The 20,527-nt window shown below is 37.0% G+C and overlaps 1 protein-coding gene across 5 annotated transcripts in view; it reads left to right on the top strand.

Annotated features, from left to right (window-relative positions):
• The window catches only part of BIRC6 (baculoviral IAP repeat containing 6), a 171,377-nt gene extending 152,272 nt beyond the window's left edge, over positions 1–19,105 (top strand). For all 5 annotated transcript variants that reach the window (XM_051613084.1, XM_051613086.1, XM_051613087.1 and 2 more), the window contains 8 exons: positions 5,057–5,202; positions 6,038–6,148; positions 8,094–8,311; positions 9,002–9,163; positions 10,847–10,924; positions 13,934–14,122; positions 17,239–17,373; positions 18,408–19,105. In XM_051613084.1, coding sequence (XP_051469044.1) covers positions 5,057–5,202; positions 6,038–6,148; positions 8,094–8,311; positions 9,002–9,163; positions 10,847–10,924; positions 13,934–14,122; positions 17,239–17,373; positions 18,408–18,587 — 1,219 coding nt within the window. In that variant the 3' untranslated portion in view covers positions 18,588–19,105. The remainder of the gene's footprint in view (positions 1–5,056; positions 5,203–6,037; positions 6,149–8,093; positions 8,312–9,001; positions 9,164–10,846; positions 10,925–13,933; positions 14,123–17,238; positions 17,374–18,407) is intronic.
• The last annotated feature ends 1,422 nt before the right edge of the window (positions 19,106–20,527 follow it).

Below are 20,527 nucleotides of genomic sequence, written 5' to 3'. Positions count from 1 at the left end.
TTTTCTGTCCTGACTGAGGGATTTGGAAAAGTAAATGCTCCAACACAAATTTTCTTTTTTTTTCTTGTAATAGTTTTCTGCTTCCAGAAATTTATTTCTTGATTCTGTTTACTTGCTTCTAATTTAAAGGTGGCTTGTTAGGGAATAATACCTTGTCCTTCCCTGAATAATTTAGTGCTGTCCCTGAGCATATGGTGAAGCATCATGAAAAGAAGTTAACTATAATGTCGGGAAATGGCATGTGTAGAATGTTCTTCCTCCCACTATAAACTAAGAGTATTTACCAACCTATACATGAGAGATTTTCTGAGCAGGAATCCCATTGGATTAGGAACTCTTACTAGTAACTCCTGATGGACTTGACTTTACCTGTAAATGTGTCTAATCCTTCTTGTCTGAGATTGCTTGTCTTGCATATCAAGCATGTCATGTACCTGTGGTGGGATTTTTTTGCTTAATGCAAAAGAAATAGAATTAGGAATGACAAATAACACTTGCAGCTTGTGCTTGCTGGCAATATTACGTAGAGCATGGTATATGTAATCATCTTAAATGGAAAGGAAAATACATTTGGCTTCTGTGTAATCTGGTTCCAGTATAAATATATGTATAAAATTCTCCACCACAATTACTTCTTATGTGCTGGTATTGTCATCTGTTAGCCTCAGATTTAATGGGCATGGAACGCTGTATCTTCTCATGTCGTTTCCCCAGGTTGAAGTCCAAAGTTTCTTTGTAAGAATGGCACATAACTACTACTCTTAAGTTCTTTTTAATTTGGCAAAATGAAATGCAGTGTGATGCGTTCTTCAAGATCAGTTTAGGATCTGAAAACAAAGAAGAATTCTAGAAACACAGTTGGTATTATTTTAGTAATTGATGAATTTGATAACAATTCTGTGCTTAGTGCAGTTCCGTTATCTGTACAATTTTCTTGTATTAGTTTGGTGTATCAGCACAGAAAGAAATCTTGTATTTCAGTGGTTGGTTTAAGCATAATACTGTTTGTCTTTAAGGCAGTATATAGACAGGGGTGAAAACACCAATAGCCTGAACAGCCTGGAATCATTGAGGTGGAAGGTTATAATTCTCAGCATTTCAGTTGAAGGCATGCCAACAATAGAAGCAAGAGTTGGCATGAATTTCTTAAATAGGACAATCTGCTGCCCCTTTTAGGTCAAATGCCAGAACAACAGCATAATTATGGGATCTGCTTTCAAAGACAAAACTTGCTTTTATCTAACAGCAGTCCTGCTTGCATGTCTACCAAATGTCATCTCCGTGTTGAAGCAAGAGTGTCTACTTGGATCCAGAATTCAAGGAGAATAGTTCTGGGTTTGGACTCCATTTGATTTCACTTCCTTCAAAGGTCATAATATTCTGTTAGAAAATTGGGAAGTTTCTGGATAGTGGAGAATACATTTAGGCATGAGATAACTTCTCATTACTATTTGTTGTTCTGTAAGTTAAAAGCCATCACTAATTTGAGAGTGGTCAGACTGGTGTAATGGGTTGCCACAAGGGCTGTATTGGAGAGATTTGTTTGCTGTGATGGCTGAGCCCTCTGCTGCAGAGAACTGCTGCTGTGTAGCAAAGCAAGCTTGTCTGAACCACCATCTGCTAGGTGAGCTTCATGGCAAATTGTTAAATTTGGCAAAATAAGCTGATGGCTTCTTTGTGTAATGTGTAGTATAGCAAGCCTATGTTTAAAATTCCTAACTATGCTTTCTCTTTCCACATCATCCCAGTAACCCCCCATCATAACTGCTTGAGGAACTGAATTCTGTCATCTTCATATTTCTGTTGCTTGTCATACTGCTACTAAGGGTTAATCTTGCCAGCTCCAAGGTTGTCTGGATGTGTCAGGCCCTACCTATCACATTCTATTATGAACTGGGTGTTTTTCTGTTGCATGGGGATGCTAGAATACAACCAGGTAGGCCTGAGGCACTTTCCCTGCTATGGCTTTTCATTGTGTTCACTGTTATTTTGCAGAACTTCTATGTGAAATGGTGCATCTTGCAAACAAAAAATGTTCTTTATGATTGGGTCCCAAGAATGAGGTCTCATTTGTTTTAATTAATTTTTCTTTAAAAGCCAAAACAACTGTTGGTTTCTTTAGCTGCACTTGCACACTCAGTTCAGGAGCTGACCTCTGGCTGTAGGGAGCAGGTCTGGCAGCCTTTGCTGATTTGGGATGCTTCAGCGTAGTGTCTGTAAATGCAGTTCTCCAAGCCCCAAGGAGGAGGATGTGGAGCCTTTTCAAAGGAGGTTTCTAGCTTTTACCAGTGTTTAATTGCAAAGGCATGGTCCCTTGCATGTTTTGCCTGATTTCAGGAGATTGTTTTAAGAATCTGTGAATTACTGGAAGGCACAAGCTTCTGCTTGGTACCTGTGTGTCCCACATATATGTGGGAACCACAAGGGCTCAATACCATGGTTGCAAACCTATGGCAGTTCTATCCCAGGACAGTGATCATCAGTATAAAACTGAGCTGCCCCTGTGGTGTGCAGGGGCTCTGAATGGTCCATTGGCATTATTTTTGAATACTTTGATAAAGGTATCATTCCATATCATCACATTTGCCTTTAAGTATGGCATAGATTAGTAAGTATTAGTATTGGCTTTAAAAATTAAACTTGCCTTGGGAATGTATCATTCATTATTCATTTCGCACAGCGTGAAGAGAAGGTTGTCGTCTTCTAGTACAAGCTAAATTAATGGCTTAAATTATTAGCATGTACACTGCTGTCTCATCTTGCAAATATATTAGCGACTGTCATCCCTTTAAATATAAGCTGACATGATTTTGTCTGCTTTTTCTTCAGTGATTGGAAAACTGTATGGAGAATTTTCTAAGTCTAAATTAAATATTTGGCTCCTCCACTCTGAAAATTCTAACATGTAGATGGAGGTTTGGCCTGTATTAAATAACTGCATTAAATTTTGCTTCACAAGCAGTATCTTAGTGGAAAAAAATGTACAGTACAACACAGACATTTAAATGTTTTCTAAAAGGAGGTTTTAAGCATGTGGTTAAGCCTTTTTTCTAAGGAGACAAATACTTAAATTTTTGCTTTACTTTAAGACCAAGTAGTAGGAAAAGGCTGGTAGTCTAAATTGTAAATACAGGTGGAAGGTAAAAGCCTTACAAGGTAACTGTCTTGAAAATCAATGTGTAAGAATTAATTTCACTTTCAGTATCTTCACCAGTCACATTTTCATTGCATTTCATGCACCTGTCTCTTGGATAAACCCACTGATGTTTCATTTTAGTTAAAATTTCTCCGAGCATTTGTAGCAAATAGCTTAAGGAGTCTACATTAGCAGCAAGCAGTTCTAAATCTCTACATCTTCCTTGGAACCGGTGGGTGTTCTGTGATGGTAAAACAGGTATCACTGAGGTTTAGTGGGCTGAAATACACATTGTTAGTATATTTTTAAAATGCTGGCTTAGATTTCCACAAGGAGAAAGGCAGTGATGAGAATTTTGGAAAGTATGAGCCACTGTTCTTTGTTTTAAAACTGTTCCTCAAATGCTGATTGACAGTTTGGCTTTGATGCTTTCCTCCTGGCTTTAAGCGTCTGAAAGCTCAGTATTGCTTAAAGTCCATAACAGGCTAACATCCTTTTGGATCTGGATCAGGGAAACTACACCATGCTGCAGTAATGAATTTTTGTTATTAATGCACTCTAGGGATATTATCACTTGATTAAGTACAGTACAAAGACTTCCAGTATTACTGTAATCACCTCCACTAAATAGTTTAGAGACTCATTCATTGTGCATTATTTCAGTCTACATTAAAAAGAAAGGATGTAGTATTTGGTAGTTGCTAAAATATGTTTGGGACATCAAACCATGAAAATGCTGATTTTTCTTTTATTGATAGCCTGCTGTTTTGCTTGTAGGCATGGTAGTGAGAAAGAGGAATACAGTCCTTCTTGGCTATTGAACTTGTTTAGATCTTAAAATGGACACGTGCTATTAAAACAACAAATTTACAGAAATTTCAGTAAAATAATTTGGGGGCTGTAGCATTAAAATCTCATCAGTTTTGCAAATATCTGCTAGCTCTTAAAACATAGAAGCTTTTAAATATGCACATTTAGGTTACAGTGTTACCAAATACCATGTCTTCATTTCAACAGTTGAACATGTTAGTAAAGACTGGGTTGTCACTATCAAAATAAAAATATATTTAAATATATCTTAAATTACTAGGCAAATAGCTTCTATCAAACAATGGTGTTAGTATATACTGTGTTTTCAAATTATTTCATTGTAAAAATTTGAGACTTTTGAATTGACGTTTTAATTTGCAATACATTGATTATACACATCCAGTATATTATAGACACCTCCCTTATTCGTAAGACTTGAAAAATGACATTATTTGAAATAAAAGGTCTTAACTTGTGTAGCACAGAAGAGGAGTGCAGAGAGAGATCAACTTCATTTTTTACCCACTGCCTTGTGATGCCTAGGTTGTTACGCATACACATGCTGTGAATTTTTACTAGAGTTTTCCTAGTGTTTTACTATTAGTGTAGGTAGTGTATTGTGGACTAGGAAATAGTTCCAGATTACCTCTTTAGGACTTGCTTTGGCACCAGGATCTACATGGGTGGACGAAGTGCACATTCATGATGGGATCTTTCTTACACTAATTCTGTAAGCTTTTCTGGTGTTTTTGAAAATGTGCAAACATAAGGTTGGCATACAGCATAGCAATCACAAATAGTAAATGGTCAAAGCAGAAACTAGTATATTGGTATCACTGGCTTTGTGTTCATATCTTTACTTGTCATGTCAGATGTTTATGTTTGTCAAATCAAGACTATGTTCACTATTGTCACAGTTGATTGTTAAATGCAGTCATTAACCTGGAGGTACACGGAGACATGCCGTTTCAAAAGACTTGTTTTAATCTTAATGTCTAATCTTTGGTATTTGTCTCTGATAAATATGCTGAGTACTGTTTGACTGGTTGAAAAACATTCCCTCATGCTATATCCTATTTCTTTGACCAAAAAAAAATCCCAACCGAACAGGTCTAAAAAAGACAAAGCTAAAGCAGGAGTAAAACCCGATGCTTCTGATCAAGAACCAGAGGGACTGACTCTTCTGGTACCAGACATCCAAAAGACTGCGGAGATAGTTCATGCTGCTACCACCAGTTTGCGCCAAGCAAACCAAGGTAAAATAGAAATACTTTCATAAGTACTGCATAGTGTTTTTTTGTAATACATTCATTAACAGGTAACTTATCAAGTAGCTTAAAAGTAAGAAAAAAATACTTCCCTCCTGCCCCAGCTACGGAGTACAATTTTGAAGGCAGCTGGAAGCTTGAGGTAGTCCTGATTGTTTCAGTCAGGAAGCAGAATAATATAAGTAAGTTAGAGTCTATCTCTTGACTTTCAGCAAAATTATGTAGTACCTTTTCTTTATTTTCTTGGCAGAAGACAACATACATGACCTGTTATTCTAAAGTCTTTCCTTTTAAAACTAAATCTTATCAATTAGATTAACTCTTAACGAGATGCATGCAGAACAAAAATCTGCGATTGAGTCTGCAGACGTTCAGGGGACCATCTGGTTGACTAGTAAAGAAAACTAAAGTAGCTTCATCAGTGGCTTTTAAAAAGGGGTATATACTCAGCTTGTGATTCTGGAGCTTGTATCAAGAATACATGTGTGAATGTCCATCCTCACAAGCATATGTCATACTTCCTATTTAAAATATTTTTTAAAATAGAAGAAACAATGAAAAAATATTTATAGCAGCAGTAGTAATGAATTATTTCTGAGCTCAGAGAATGGTCTTTATTTCCTTCAGGTTGTTCAGATAATGAAATACATGGCAGTGAGGAAAACAAGTTGATGTGTTATGAATGATATCTAGTTTTCAGATTTCTCTGCAAACAATGTCACCATAAAATGTCATTTCAAGTTAAATGATAACCAAGTACTTGCTGTAATTGTCTCAGAATTACATGGTTAATTACAAATAATCACTGTGTTTTATATAACAGAAAAGAAGATGGCTGAATACTGCAGAAAGGCTGCTGTGAAGCCCAAGCCTTTGTCTGTTTTACGGTCACTTGAAGAAAAGTATGTTGCTGTCATGAAAAAACTCCAGTTTGGTAAGTCAATAAATGTGAATATTTGTGTCTTAGAAAGCAGATACCTAAGAAATACGCAGTCTGTTGCACTGAACCACTGATGATTTTAGAATGTTAACAACCTTTTACATATGTGACCACTGATACTTTTCACATATGGAAAATTATCTAAGTCTGTATTTTCAGGTTACCAATTAATGCATTATTTGAACTAATAAGAAATGTTTTAAGCATACTCTAGTGTCACAGTTTGACTTAGGATCAGCAAGTAAACCAGTGACAATAATGCTCTCTATTCCCCTCCCCCTCCCACTCAGATGTGGAAAGGAGAGAGAGAATAAGGAGAGAGAATTTCCAGATTGAAAACTAAACTTGACAGCTTTAATAAAATATTAATGATAAAATAAAATATGTACAATTATATACAAGTATGTTCAGGAATGTGCAAAACACTGTTGCCTCCCCACGCCCCCAGCAACTCCCCTGGCATCTCCTGAGCTGTGAGCAGCTCTGAAATGTCCCGGAGCTGCTAGAGAGTGGCAGAGCAGACAGGAGCTGAGGGGAGAGTGATGAGGGTCAGGAACACCTGGGCCTAGGAGTCAACAGTGATGGATAGACAGAATCCTCCCTGGACACTGGCCATGGATGGGAGAGAAGGAAAAGGGGCTTGTCTTCCATGATCCCTGAATTTATACCATACATATATGGATGGAACAAGCTGTTTGGCTAATTTTGCTGTCTTGTCTAGTCCGTTCCTCCCTACAGGAGGGTTGTAGATACGACTCTTCTGCTCCTTTAGTGTCCAAAGCAGGAGATTGAACATGCAGAGCAAAGTGTCCTTGGTGTCTCTGCAGTAACTATAAACATTTGAGCATTATCAGTCCTCCGGCTGGTAAACTTGCTGCTACTTTCAGCAAGTGTTCTGCTTAAAAGAGAGTTCACTGAAGGAAAAAAAATATCAGTAAAAGGAAAATTGGCTTCATCCTGGCTGAAAGCAGGACAACTAGATTAATTCAAGGGAACAGATCAATTGAATGATGGTGGTAACGTTTTCTTTCCAGTAATGATTTGTGAGTCTTTCAGTCCTCAAATTATACTGAAGTTTTAGTCGATTTTTTTTAAACTCATCTGTGACTGTAGATGTATGTTTCTTAATGTAGGTTTTATAATTGGAATAGAATTCAGATCAAAGCATATTTTTCAAAACTCAACTGTCATAAACTTCATTGTGGCCTTTGATGGCAGGCGATATGTTGCATTTGGAAAATGCAATGGGAATTGCTGATCCTTTTGGCCGAGGGAATGTGTTAAAAAAAAAATCAGTGAAGAATTAAAAGTATTTCATCAAAAAAGAGCTATAAAATTATTGCAAAAATATCATCTAAAAGTTTTTTTTTTGTTACAGCGGCAACATTTGCAATACCATTTCTTTGCTGTCGTATTTGTAAGGGATTTTCTTTCAAATATTTGTGGCATGTATGTCAAGAATAGGAAGTCAGGAAGTTTGTAATGATAGCTTTTCACCCTGGCAGCCATGCTGCAGATTTTGTGTAGTAATTGATTGAAGCAAACTAGCTTCAGTGTCATTTTTTATTATTCTTTAATAACATTGCAGCCACACCACGAGTAAATACTCTGGGCACTCTGCTTCACACAGATTCCTTTATTAGCATTATTATGTATTCATAAGTATCATTATATGCCTGGCCTGGAGTAGCTGGTAACTTTCCAAATCAGAAAAGGCAGACATCTGACAAGTTGCAGATGAAAGCTTGTAAATTTGCTGCAAAAATTAATTTGACCCAGGACTGTTAATGCTCTGCTTTTTGTAATCACTGGTAACTGAGAAAATAGGTATTTCTTGCATTACTATAATGCAAAACTCTCCTGATTTTAATACTCACAATCTTTTTCTGTTATTTACCTCACTGCGTTCCTGATGCATTAAATTTTTCTTCTCTTCTAGATACATTTGAAATGGTTTCTGAAGATGATGATGGAAAATTGGTTTTTAAAGTAAATTACCACTACATGTCTCAGGTAAAAAATGCAAGTGACGCCAACAGTGCTGCCAGAGCCCGACGTCTTGCGCAAGAAGCTGTGACTCTTTCAACATCACTGCCTCTCTCGTCGTCATCCAGCGTCTTCGTACGTTGCGATGAGGAGCGGCTCGACATTATGAAGGTAAAGGAGCAAATTGATTTTTATTCCTCTCTTCCAGCTTGGCTTCTGAATGTTTAAGAAGGTGCCTTAAATGTTAAAAAAACACGAACCCAGAAGTATTAAATGTGCCCTTTAATTGCTGTCTAAACTTGAACGTAAAAAAGTATTTTAGAGTCTGATGCTGATTTCTCAATAACTTGGTGGGGTGCAGGGAGAATCCATCCATCTACCTATGGGCTGCTGCTCTGTTGGCCAAGGAGTCTTCACAGGACAAGGTTCACTCTTCACTCAGCTATTTGGAAGGGAAAAGTTTAGTTTTGTTACTCTATTACACTCAAAGTGTATCTTTACATACAATCATTCAAGTAAATTAAAAGCAGTAGCTATGGAGAAGTACACTGAGTTTCTCTGGACCTGAAGTATAAAGAAAAATTTAATAGCATCCAGTAGGGAGGGGATAGAGTTTTAACTCCTTCTGTTTTGCTTTCCATTTGTGTAATCTGGAGAAATGAATGTTAGCAGAGGGCTTCTCTTCCCAGAGTACCCAATGAACAGACTGGTAGCCTACATAGGATTATTATGTCTAATGCTATATTCTTATAAGTAGTATGTGGAAGTATTTTGCTTCATATAAGAATATCAACAAATAAGAGGTTATTTAAAAAAAAAAACAACTGTCATCTTTTTTCTTTTTTTTTTTTTTTCTGCTAGGTTCTAATTACTGGTCCTGCAGACACCCCTTACGCAAATGGTTGCTTTGAATTTGATGTATATTTTCCACAAGACTATCCTAATTCTCCTCCACTTGTGAACCTGGAAACAACTGGAGGCCATAGTGTGAGATTTAATCCAAACCTCTACAATGATGGGAAGGTAGGTCAGCTTTCTTCTGTATAGATGTAACAAGGAAGTGAAATGGATGAAACTTTTTTACTTTTGCCATCAAATGATCAGCCACTCCTAACATACTGGAGCAAGCTCTTCGGTTAAAACTGGTCTTCAAACTGAAATTAAGAGTGACTTAACAGTCTCCTTTCTGAATTGTCCTGAAGATTTTTTTAAAGCTTTACGAGCTGAATTTGACCTAAAAGCAAAAGTAATTTGATCACTTCTGGGGAACTTGTGGATGCTCCCTTCCTAGAAGTGTTCAAGATCAGCTTGGATGGGGCTTTGAGCAACCTGGTCTAGCGAGAGGTGTCCCTGCATGTGCAGGGGGGTTGGAATTAGATGATCTTTAAGGTCCCTTTCAACCCAAACCATTCTATGATTCTATGAATTTTGACCTAGAAAAATGTTCTTTTCCATTTTCTTTGCTAAATTAACCAGGCACAAATCTATTTTGGCTAGCTGAAATACCCAGGGTCCTTTCCATGGACAAATAATGTTTTGTATCAGCTGCAACTGAATATGCTTGCCAAGTGCCTTGTCTGTCTTTTTCCATGTGTAAGTGATTTTTCTTGAGGGAGGATAATGTCCTTTATGAAGGAAAATGTAACTCTAAAAGAAGGACTTGATAGTTTTCTCAAAAAAATAGTAAAGTTTTTGGCAATAATTTTAGAAGTTAAACAAGCTTTCCCCTTTCCCTCTGCCCATGTCCTTGGTATGTTGTGGCTTGTTCTAAAGGCTCCAAAAAGTTAACAAAAAGTCAAGTGCACATTAGGGCAATGTGACTTCTATTTATATTAAAAAACAGGACACATTAAATTCTCTCCAGAGCTGTAGAGATGGCTATGTGTGTGTCTCCACCAAAGCACAGACCCACAAAATAGCTTTGGCTGTAGCACTGTGGCACTCATTCAGCTTTGGGTTTTCTTTTATTTGTGTGTAAACGTGTAATCCACAGGCTAATGTTTTTCCCTTATTCCACAGTTAATAATGGGTTCCCTGTTTTCATGAGCTAGAATACTCCTTTCCAGTACTAGACAGAGGGTTTTTTCTTAATGTGGACAGAGAATGTAATTCCTAGTGGAGACTTTATCTTCTTTCTGTCTGTCTGTCTGTTTTGGCAAACACCCTATTCTAAATTTCTTCTGTTTATTTTGTCTCTTTGTGTTCCCTAACTTTGATTGTTCCATGTTGTGATAAGGTTCAAGAACTCTACAGACTTCCCTAAAGTCCAGATCAGTCATAAAAGTTTAGGAATATTTTCAGTTCCTTTATAGTCTGCATGGCAGAAATCACCTTTCATGTGCTTAAGCAGAATTATTGCCTTTAAAAAACACAATAATTACTATTAGAACAGTACTTAATGAGGAAAGTAGAGAGTCAGATAGTATTCACAATTCACTTATTTTTCAAGGCACTAGAATTCATACGTTTTCATGAAAAAAGTAATCTACCTTTGACTTGATAATTTTTTTAAATGCTTTTCTTGCTTATCCACATTATTTTTATCCACTTTCATTTGAAATTAGTTTCACAGGAAACATCTTTGCCTTTTAGAATGCAGTTACACAAAAGTTTGTAAGAAAAAAAATAATAAAGTAATTTTAAAATTTTGTTCTGCCCAAGCAGAACATTTTTTAGTCTGTGTTACTAATCATGTTGTATTTTCAGGTGTGCTTAAGCATACTTAACACATGGCACGGGAGGCCAGAAGAGAAATGGAATCCCCAAACATCAAGTTTTTTGCAGGTGAGCATTTCTTCTCTCTCTGCAGTAGATGTCATTTGGGAGTAGTAAGTGGTCTGTCAGTCCTAAGCATTCTTTTTCTAGTGCTTTTAAAGCAGTATTTTCTTAATTAAGTGTAAACAAGACAAAAGTCCAGAAAACGTCCTTGGAGCACTAGAAAAGTAACACTGTAGGGTAGACAAGTTCTTCAGAGTACTCTTTCCAACCAATATTTTTATTGGTCTTGTTTTGAAGAGTTGCAGTTCATATGTGCAGCTTATTCCTGCACTGCCTGGACTTTGCTTGGATAATTTCAAATATTTTATATTAAAAAGACTGGAAGATGGCATCACCTCCTGGAACTCAAGTTTATGGTGAAGACAAAGCAGTCAAGCAAGAGTGGCAGAAAGCCAGCATGGGTAAACAAGAAACTCCTGCCTAAGCTCAGCTGCAAAAAGAAAGCATACTGAAGGTGGAGGGAGGCGATGGGCAACTAATTAGAAATGGAGACACTTTCCAAGCATTCAAGAAAGAAATTAAGAAAACCAAAGCAAGAGATAAAAAAGGGAGAAGAAGGGCTTCTTATGAGTATGTTGGCAGCAAAAGACCACATCTTCCTGAGGTTTTCCAGCTGCTTAATGGGGCAGGGAACCTGCTGATAAGGACACAGAAGAGGCAGAGGTCATCTCTGCCTCAGTTGTTAGGGGTTAGGTTTGCTTTCCCACATCTCCAGTCCCTCACTAAGAAGGTCTGTGAGAATGAGACCTTACCCACAGTAAATGAAACAGAATTCAAGCTGATTGAACCCATCAGTTCATGGAACCAGATCTCAGCATCCAGGGGTGCTGAGACAGCCAGCCATGTCACTGCAAAACCACTAGCTCTCATCCTTGAAAGGTCAGAAGAATCAAGGGAGCTTCCTGGCCACTCTAGCAGCCAACTTCAAGGCAGGCAAGAAGGAGGACTTGAGGAGATGCAGGCTGGTCAGCAGTACCTGGGTTCTTGGGAAGATTATGGAGCAAATCCTCCTGGAAGCTATTTTCAAGTAGATGAAAGACAAGAAAGTGACTGAGAACACCCAGTGTGGATTTACTGGAGGTGAAGATCTCCTGACTAACCTGCTTGCCTTCTGCAGTGAGGTGATTGGCTCTGCACAGAGGGAGTGCAGCTGGTGTAGCTTGCTTTGACTTCAGCAAGACCTCTGCAGTCTTCCTTACTACCCTTGTAGCCAAAATGGGGAGATGTGGATTTTCAATGAGCAAAAAAGGGGCTGGACTGATGGCAAACAGAGCTTGCTGCTGTCTTCAATACCCGAATGGAAGGTAGAGGATGGAGCCAGCCTCTGAAAGATGCAAAGCGCTCACACAACTGCCAACTGACACAAGATGGGACATGGAAATTTGTATTAAATATTAGGAAAAACCTTTTCACTGTGAGTGTGATCAAACACGAGGATAGGTGTCCCAAACAGATTGTGGAATTTCCATCCTTTGGATATATTAATGTTCCATCTCCCTTCAAGGGACAGTTAGGATTTGGAGATCTATGTTGTGGTTCCTTACATAGGGTCACTTTCCCATGATACAACGTCATAATTGAGAGATGAACTGAAGTTTTGGACTATAACTATAAAATCAGTGTAGAAAGGTGCAAGTATTATGAAATCTTACTTTTACTAAAGTGGTTTTTCTTAGATTAAAATGTTAGATTTGATTGTTGGAAATCTCATGCAGCATTTAAGTTTCAAATTAAACAATAGTAAGAAAGCTGTTAGAAGAAGTCCACCCCCTATATTGAGAGAAAAACACTTTGTAGCTTTTAAATGGAAAACAGCTCTAGAACTAAATAAATTGCTTGGAAAGAATTAAGCACTACATGTTTTTCTGGCTCAAAGATTAAACTATTGTCAGACCACCCAAAATACTTCAGAAACTAACTCGAATAACCCAGATGAAACTGGAAGATCAGTTTAGAGACTGTCAGCATATCATCGCTTTTTCAATATTTGAGGAAATGTAAGTCTTCAAATCACCTTTTTGGAATTCTTTACATTATGAATTAGGTTTGTGTCATAGGATTGTAATCCCTAAAATTCTTGCTGGACTTGGTCCTAAGTATATAAGAAAACCCTGTCCTTCATTTAATTATTTTTTTTTTTAAGTCAGTTATGTTTTTCTACCTATATAGCAACATTATTGCAGCAACATAGTTTTGGTTAACTGCAACAAGTTGATAGAGGCAAACATTCCAATATGGGAAAAATAAGCAAGCCATCAAATCATATGCAATGCACATACATTTGAATGCCTAAATGCCCTGTGTACCTATTCATTTTTTCATTTATATGAGGAATATTTGGGCATATAGTTATTTAATTTGTATGTAAGCATATATTTCCACATGTACTTAATGATAAAATTGAAAGGGGGAACAGTGTTATTTCCTTACACTGAATAGTTGGTCTTTTGTTGATACAGTTCTGAAAACATTTTTTTCTTATCCTAACAGAAATACTGAGGTATTGTTTTAATGGCATATGACAGTGTTGTACATAGTCTGAAACATACCTAAATCAGTTGAATACATTTGAAAAAAAAAAAAGAGGGAGACTGTGTATACCACAAGTAATTTTCACCTCACTAGTTCCTTGACCATCTAATCCAGAATTAGCAGAATTAGTAAGTTCAACCACAGGAAAAGTTCAAGAATTGTTGACTGAGAACTTGACAAATACACTTTATTTCACAAAAAGGTGCAATCTGACATCTCTTCCTTCAAAAGTTTTCTTTCTCTTATTTGTATTTCTGTTATTTTTTAACTTATATTTGCCATTTTCACAGTGATAGGACTTATTTTTTATGTGTAGCAATGGTTTCAGTTTAAAAGCATGGACATTCCCTACTTGCAAGTAGCTTGTATTACAACAGTACTTTGCCATGGAAGTTGTTTTGCATATCAGGTAAGCAAAACTATTTATCTTTGTAAAAAGAAGTGAGTGGCACAATTTTAATACTTAGTTTCTTCTCTTAACAGGTGTTAGTGTCTGTCCAATCTCTAATACTGGTAGCAGAACCATATTTTAATGAACCAGGTTATGAACGATCAAGAGGTACTCCGAGTGGTACCCAGAGCTCCAGAGAATATGATGGAAATATACGACAGGCAACAGTCAAGTGGGCAATGCTTGAACAAATCAGAAATCCATCACCATGTTTTAAGGAGGTAGGTTTTGGGAAATGCAGTAAATAACAAAGCAGTAAATACTTATTTATTGAGTTTTAGTATTAAGAATAATACAAATATTTCAGAACATCATGCAGGAGATGTCTGGTTTAGTCCATTCCCTGGGGCAGTTGAGTCTGGAGACTGAAGTAAGTAAGGATGTACCTGACTTCACAGATATTTTTTTTCCTGGGGAAGAGGATGTACACAAATGTACATAAATCAGGACTAAGCTATAAGAAAGCTTGGTGCACTGTTTGATAAAGCATGGTTCATACAGCTTGGCTCCTTAGGGCCAGGTGGTACCTTCTACATTCCTTGTTAAGACATGTTGCCAGCCCTGCAGATGAGCCCTCAGTGTTTGCTAGCCAGCAGAGCACACAGGAAGTATTTTTCCAAGAAACATTAATTTGGACACACCAAAACAATGCAGACTGGAAAAATACTTTAAAATGCTTTAATGGCTTTAAAATAGAAGAGGGTAGGTTTAGATTACAAATTAGTAAGAAATTTTTCACTATGAGGGTGGTGAAAACACTGGCACAAGTTGCCCAGGGAGATTATGGATGTCCCCTCCCTGGAAGTGCTCAAGGCCAGGTTGGATGAGGTTCTGAGCAACCTGATCTAGTGGGAGGTGTCCTTGCCCATGCAGGGGGGTTGAAACTAGATGATGTTTAAGGTCCCTTCCAACCCAAACCATTCTGTCATTCTATGATAAAACAAATACCAGCCTGAATGTTATTTATAGAAGGATCTATAAAATATCCATGCTAACCTAGAAATCTATGCCTTTGAAAGCAACTGTTTGATGCTGCTAAAAGCAATATTAACCTTCATATATTCACACTATCTTTAAAAAATTACTATTTATAAATAAATCAATGTTGTTTGCATTCCTGAAAACAAATGTACACACCCTTAGCATCACAGAATAATTTAGTTGTTAAGAGACTTCTCTCAGTGTCCCTAGTCCTTTCTCACAGCAGGTCAATTTGATCTCAGGGTCTTGAACAGATATGGCAAAGAACTCAAGGAAAGAAAGTTGAAGATACACTAAGAGAATCTGTATGAATGCTAATGCAAAACAGTTAGTCAAACATGAATGAGTACATCCCACAGTGTTGTGAGCAAATATTTTGAGAAAAACACATTTTACTCTGAACTACTAAAACCAATGCCACTTGTAAATTGAGGTGCAGAACCATCTTGTAGCATCACCTATGATTTCAATTGTCTGCATAATAAAATGCTGAAACAGCATAATTTTTTTACGATTATGCACATTACTAAGTGTGGCATCTGGGTGAAAGGGTAGTCTGCCATCCCTTCCTTGCTGTCCAAAAAATGTATCTTGGAATGCAAAAACCTTTTTTCCATTAAAATGACTGTGTTGTGTGGAATAAGAAACCACAGACATTTCACCTATGTGGTAGAAGTTAAATATTTTATCCACATGCAGAAAGAAAAGGATGTGCATTGTACTCTGGTGTCTTGAATTAATGAAGAAGAACACAGTGGTTATTATAAATTACCTCTTAAATGTTTTGCTTACTAAGTTGGAGACCATAGTAAAGATAACATGATGACATACAATCAAATAACCTTTGCTTATAGGTTTTCCTTTCCTAGCTAAATCTTAAGAATTTTACTTTTTCCAAAATTCTTAGGTGGTGGGCTCCCTGACAGTAATGCTCTATCTTTCTTTTCACATTACAGAAATGAAGGATATGCAATATTGGTAAATGAATCCCAGTTCACTGTTATTGTAGTGTCAGCAATATTGTGCTTACTTTGCCACTTAGTATTTTTAGTACTTATTTGAAAAGGCAGCTTGTAAGCTGACATCTTGCACCTCTTCAGGAAGGTAAAGTGATAAGGTGTATCCAAATGGTGGTGTTTCAATGGAAAATTGATCATTCCCTGAGAACAGATGACTTACATACAGCATTTTTCCCTATGCTGAGGTCTTTAGGACAGTATGGTGGAAATTCTAAAGATTCTGAGAAGTTTGAAGCTACACTAGCCTGCATGTGAGAAGTTTGAGGCAAGGATAGCTTGCTTTTGTGTTAAAAACACAACTGTACTAACTTAAGCTCGGAGTCCTACCCAGTGCCTTATCAACTTGTGTGACATAAGAGCTTCCTTTCTGCTTCTCTGAATACATATTCCCTCTCCTTGTGTAAAGTGCCGTGTATCTTTCTTTACATATCAAAACAATTGAAATTATGCACTAGAAAGCATTAAATTTTTCTCTGATGCAATAGTTTCGTTTTGGAAGAATGCTGGATCCTGTCTGCAGCCCCATCCAAATGAAAATGTCCCTATGAAAATAGCATAGATTATCTGAGCGCTTGTCTGAGAGACTAGCTTGTTGTCAAGACCTCTAAGTTGTTTGTAGTTAGAAACCTTAATGATGAACATTCAGCACCATAAAATGCAAAGGCATCATGAAAATTTAAGTCTAAAAATCTGTCAGTTATGCTTCAGTATGCAGTTTTTCTTTAGACAGATAGTTATATTCTCTTAACATCTAGAGGAAAATGTTATTTTGTCAATTATGTGGCAATATTGCCAAGAATTCTCTGAGCTCACTAGAATTCTTTTGATTTTTATTGTTTCTTTCACCAGGCAGAGTTTTAGAAAACTGTTTAGGACAAAGGCAATACTAAGCAGAGCCTCACAGCTTTGTCTGAGGATTGATTGTTTGGGTTTTATAAACTCAAATCAGTACAGAAATACCAAAATTACTGTGGTAAAATACTGGTTTCCATCCAAACCATGGGCACATCAACTACTTTTGGCTGGGAATTCTAATTGTTCCCAGAGGTGCTGCCTCTATCTATGGGATGTACCCATGGTTGTACCTCTTCCACAGCAGCTGGTATGAGCCTCCTTCCCTGTGCAGAATCATCTTGTGTTCCTATGCTCACACTCTTGACATGTTTTTGATTATCTGTTTTCTGTTCAGGCAGCAAGCAATTGCTGACAGGAAAACTCATTGCAAATTTTGTATTGTTAAAGTATACAATGCTTAACATTTAGTTGCAGTACTTAAAATATACTTAAAATTCTTACAATGAACGTGCTGTTCTTACATTTGGAATATTTTCTTGCAGGTCATCCACAAACACTTTTACTTGAAAAGAGTGGAGATCATGGCTCAGTGTGAGGAGTGGATAGCAGACATACAGCAGTACAGCAGTGACAAGCGGGTAGGCAGGACTATGTCCCATCATGCAGCAGCTCTAAAGGTGAGACTTGCTTTTATAAATTTATGTTCTTTAATCCAAAGGTGACAAATGGCACCAAAATAGCTCAGCAGCTGAGTTTTATAATAACTATAATGGAACTCTAGTAACTATAATGCAACTCTAAAACATTTAAAGAAACCTGTTTCCTAGCAGTCAAGAGATGAAGTGTATGTGCATTCCCCTTTCTCAGGACTTTTTTTCTACAAGTTAGATTTTCCTTACCACTTGTCCTGCCTGTTTTTTCTGTAAATACTTACGTAAGATAGAAAGCGTTTCCCTTGTTCTCTCTAAGGGTGAGAAGGGGTTCATGATAAAGTTGTACTTTGAACAACTCCTTGCCAGGAAACAAACTTTTGAATAGACAAGCACAGTTACTAAACTGTGGTCCATTAGATTAGTTTTACCCTGTGTTAAACTTCTACCGAACAGCAGTAACCATTATAATGCTTTCTTCCTTCCTAGCCAAGTACTGTCATTTCTGTATTAGATTTTTTTTTTCTTCCCCTGAGAAGCAAAAGAAAAATTTTTAAAGGCTTTTTTCTGTTGCTAGAATTGCATTCTTTCTGTGTGACTGGTCTTCAAAATGCAGTTATTGTTTGTTACTACCATCAGTAGATGCATCTCTGTGTCTACACCTGTCCCTGTGGCTGATCTCATCAAGACCACAACCTCTTTATAAATCTGCGTTCTGACTGTACAGCCCACCTAGTCCTAGCCAGTTTCTGCTGTGATCACAGAACACAGATACAACTCCACCAGAAGACAAACAGCACAGCATTTGTATTGATGCATGTGTTGGCTACAGTTCTGTTTACTGCCTTTAATTTTTCCCTATCAGCATTTGCTAATTATTCAGGTGCTATAGGGAAAGTACCAATCCTTAAATACCAGGGAAAAGTTTATCCAGTCTTTGAAACAATAAATTGACACCTTTTCTACTTATTCTTCCTTTTGCCTGATGTTCTCCAACATTGTGAAAAGTAACGCTTTACCTGTGCTCTTAAAGTCCATCTGATTCCTTTTTGCATATCCAGCGTCATACAGCTCAGCTGCGGGAGGAGCTTCTCAAACTTCCCTGTCCTGAAGGATTGGATCCAGACACTGAGGACGCCACAGAAAAATGCAGTGCCACAACAAGTTCAGAAGAGACCGTGTTGCACGAACAGGTGAAACCCAGCAGCAGTAAAGATATCCCCACTGATTTCAAGTTATGAGTTGCATTGACATGGACTTTCTAGACACAAAGGCTTTGAAGCACAAGCCAAATATGTCAATATTTGTATGTAAGAAGCTAATTATGTAATAGGTAATGAAATTGAAACTATACTATGCCCTTAAGGATATACAGTTTAATTCAAGATGATCTTTTATTTACCTGTACAAGAGTGTAAACTTTTTTGTGCTTTTATTTTTCAATTGTGAGAACCACTGATTGGTATGTTTAAAAAGTTATGTATACAAGAAATGGATAAATCACTGATATATAAGGGAAACTACCTTAGGAAAGAATGTTTACTGAATGTTTTTTTTTGTTGGTTTTGGTTTTTTTTTTACTTGTAGAGTGAGGGCAGTTGTAACAAAGAATATATATTGGTCATTCTTACAGCTACTATTTAAAGTCAGAAAATTTTCACTGAATTTGATAGATTTTACGTTTGGCCATATATTCATGCTCATATTTGATTCTAAAGAAAACCTCCTGTATACTTCAATAAACGTTAAATGGACATGATCCCTCTTTTATGATTTACTGGTACATTTTTTAAATAAACTGCCACAAAATACATTTTAGCTGAAGACTTGCACTTGTATGACTGAATTCATTACAGTCAACATATTTCATTTTATGCTTACTAATTCTAAAATGCAGATTAAATAAATGCACATGGTTTTACCTCATGCCAAAATCTGGACTTCTGAATTCATCTTTTGTTTGGCTGTTTTAACAGTATTCTAAATTTCTTAAGGGCTATTCTGGAACCAAGTCTTTTCTCTGTTGAAATGTCTGATTTTTACATAATCAGCTGCACTCCTGAGTACTGACAGGGGCTAACAACGTGCTACACAGGACTCTTAACATTCTGTAGTTCCTACTGTACAGACATGTCCAATTTTATACTTGCAACCACAGATCCCTAACTAAAAAGGGCAAGGGACTTGCTTGATCTAATAATCAAGTCTGACTTTTAACATAGCATGCATTACTATCACTGTTAATTTTTGAGCAGTCCTTGGAAGACAGGAGTTTTTACTGGTATTACCTCAGACTAATGTTCTGTTGTATTATAAATACTATAAATCAGGCAAAACCGAAGCTTTTTTGTTTTCTGTTTGTTCTTTGTTTATAAGTATCACGCTGGATTTTTTCAGGTTTTGTTTTACAATGTATTCTTTATGATCATTAAAAATGGCACCAACTGAGGTTGTGTTCTTATGCTGATGGTTAACGGACTTCAGTAGTTCTGACCAAAGTACAATTTTTCTGTGACATTGGTATGTTGTGTGAATCCAAGGCCTGTCCTGATTGTATATACCTCTCAAAAGCTGACTTGGCACATCTGCATTACTTCAGGGGATCCTTAATCAAAAAAGACAAACAAGCAGCTCTGTGCCACAGTGGCCGGTAAATATATGAAACAAAGAGTTTATGCCACATAGTCCAAGTGTTAGAACTTCCTCAGTGTTGCAACAGCACTGCATTCTTCTACATGGCTATTTACTTATCTTCTATTATTGTACAAAAGGACTCTTGTAAAGGCTCCAAAAGCAAAATTACCTGCTGACTTCCAACTATATTTGAGTTAGTGGTTTCCATTAGAGCTCTTCATTTAGGGTTTAACCTGTGTGCCTACAGGAGCAAAATCTTTTTATAAAATCCTGCCACTTGTACCAAAATCAAATGTATCGGACCTGGAGATCCTCCCTAAACATGAAGACTTCTTTTTTTCTTTCCATTAAAAAACGCCACTGAAACCAAAAGTACCTAACTTGCATTGATTTGACATTAAGAAGTTAGTGATTGTATCTTTTTCTCTAGTTTGTGTTTATGGTATCATAGCAATGCTAATGTGAAGTCACTACTGCTTCATTAAGCAGATGTAAACAGCTGCATGGGATATTAAACTCTAATTTGTATCCACATACCAATTATCTT

The sequence above is a fragment of the Apus apus genome, chromosome 3 (genome assembly GCF_020740795.1).
Source record: "Apus apus isolate bApuApu2 chromosome 3, bApuApu2.pri.cur, whole genome shotgun sequence".
In the NCBI taxonomy this organism is placed as follows: domain Eukaryota; kingdom Metazoa; phylum Chordata; class Aves; order Apodiformes; family Apodidae; genus Apus; species Apus apus.
Note: the sequence above shows the minus strand (reverse complement) of the source record. Positions and strands in the feature narration are given on the sequence as shown.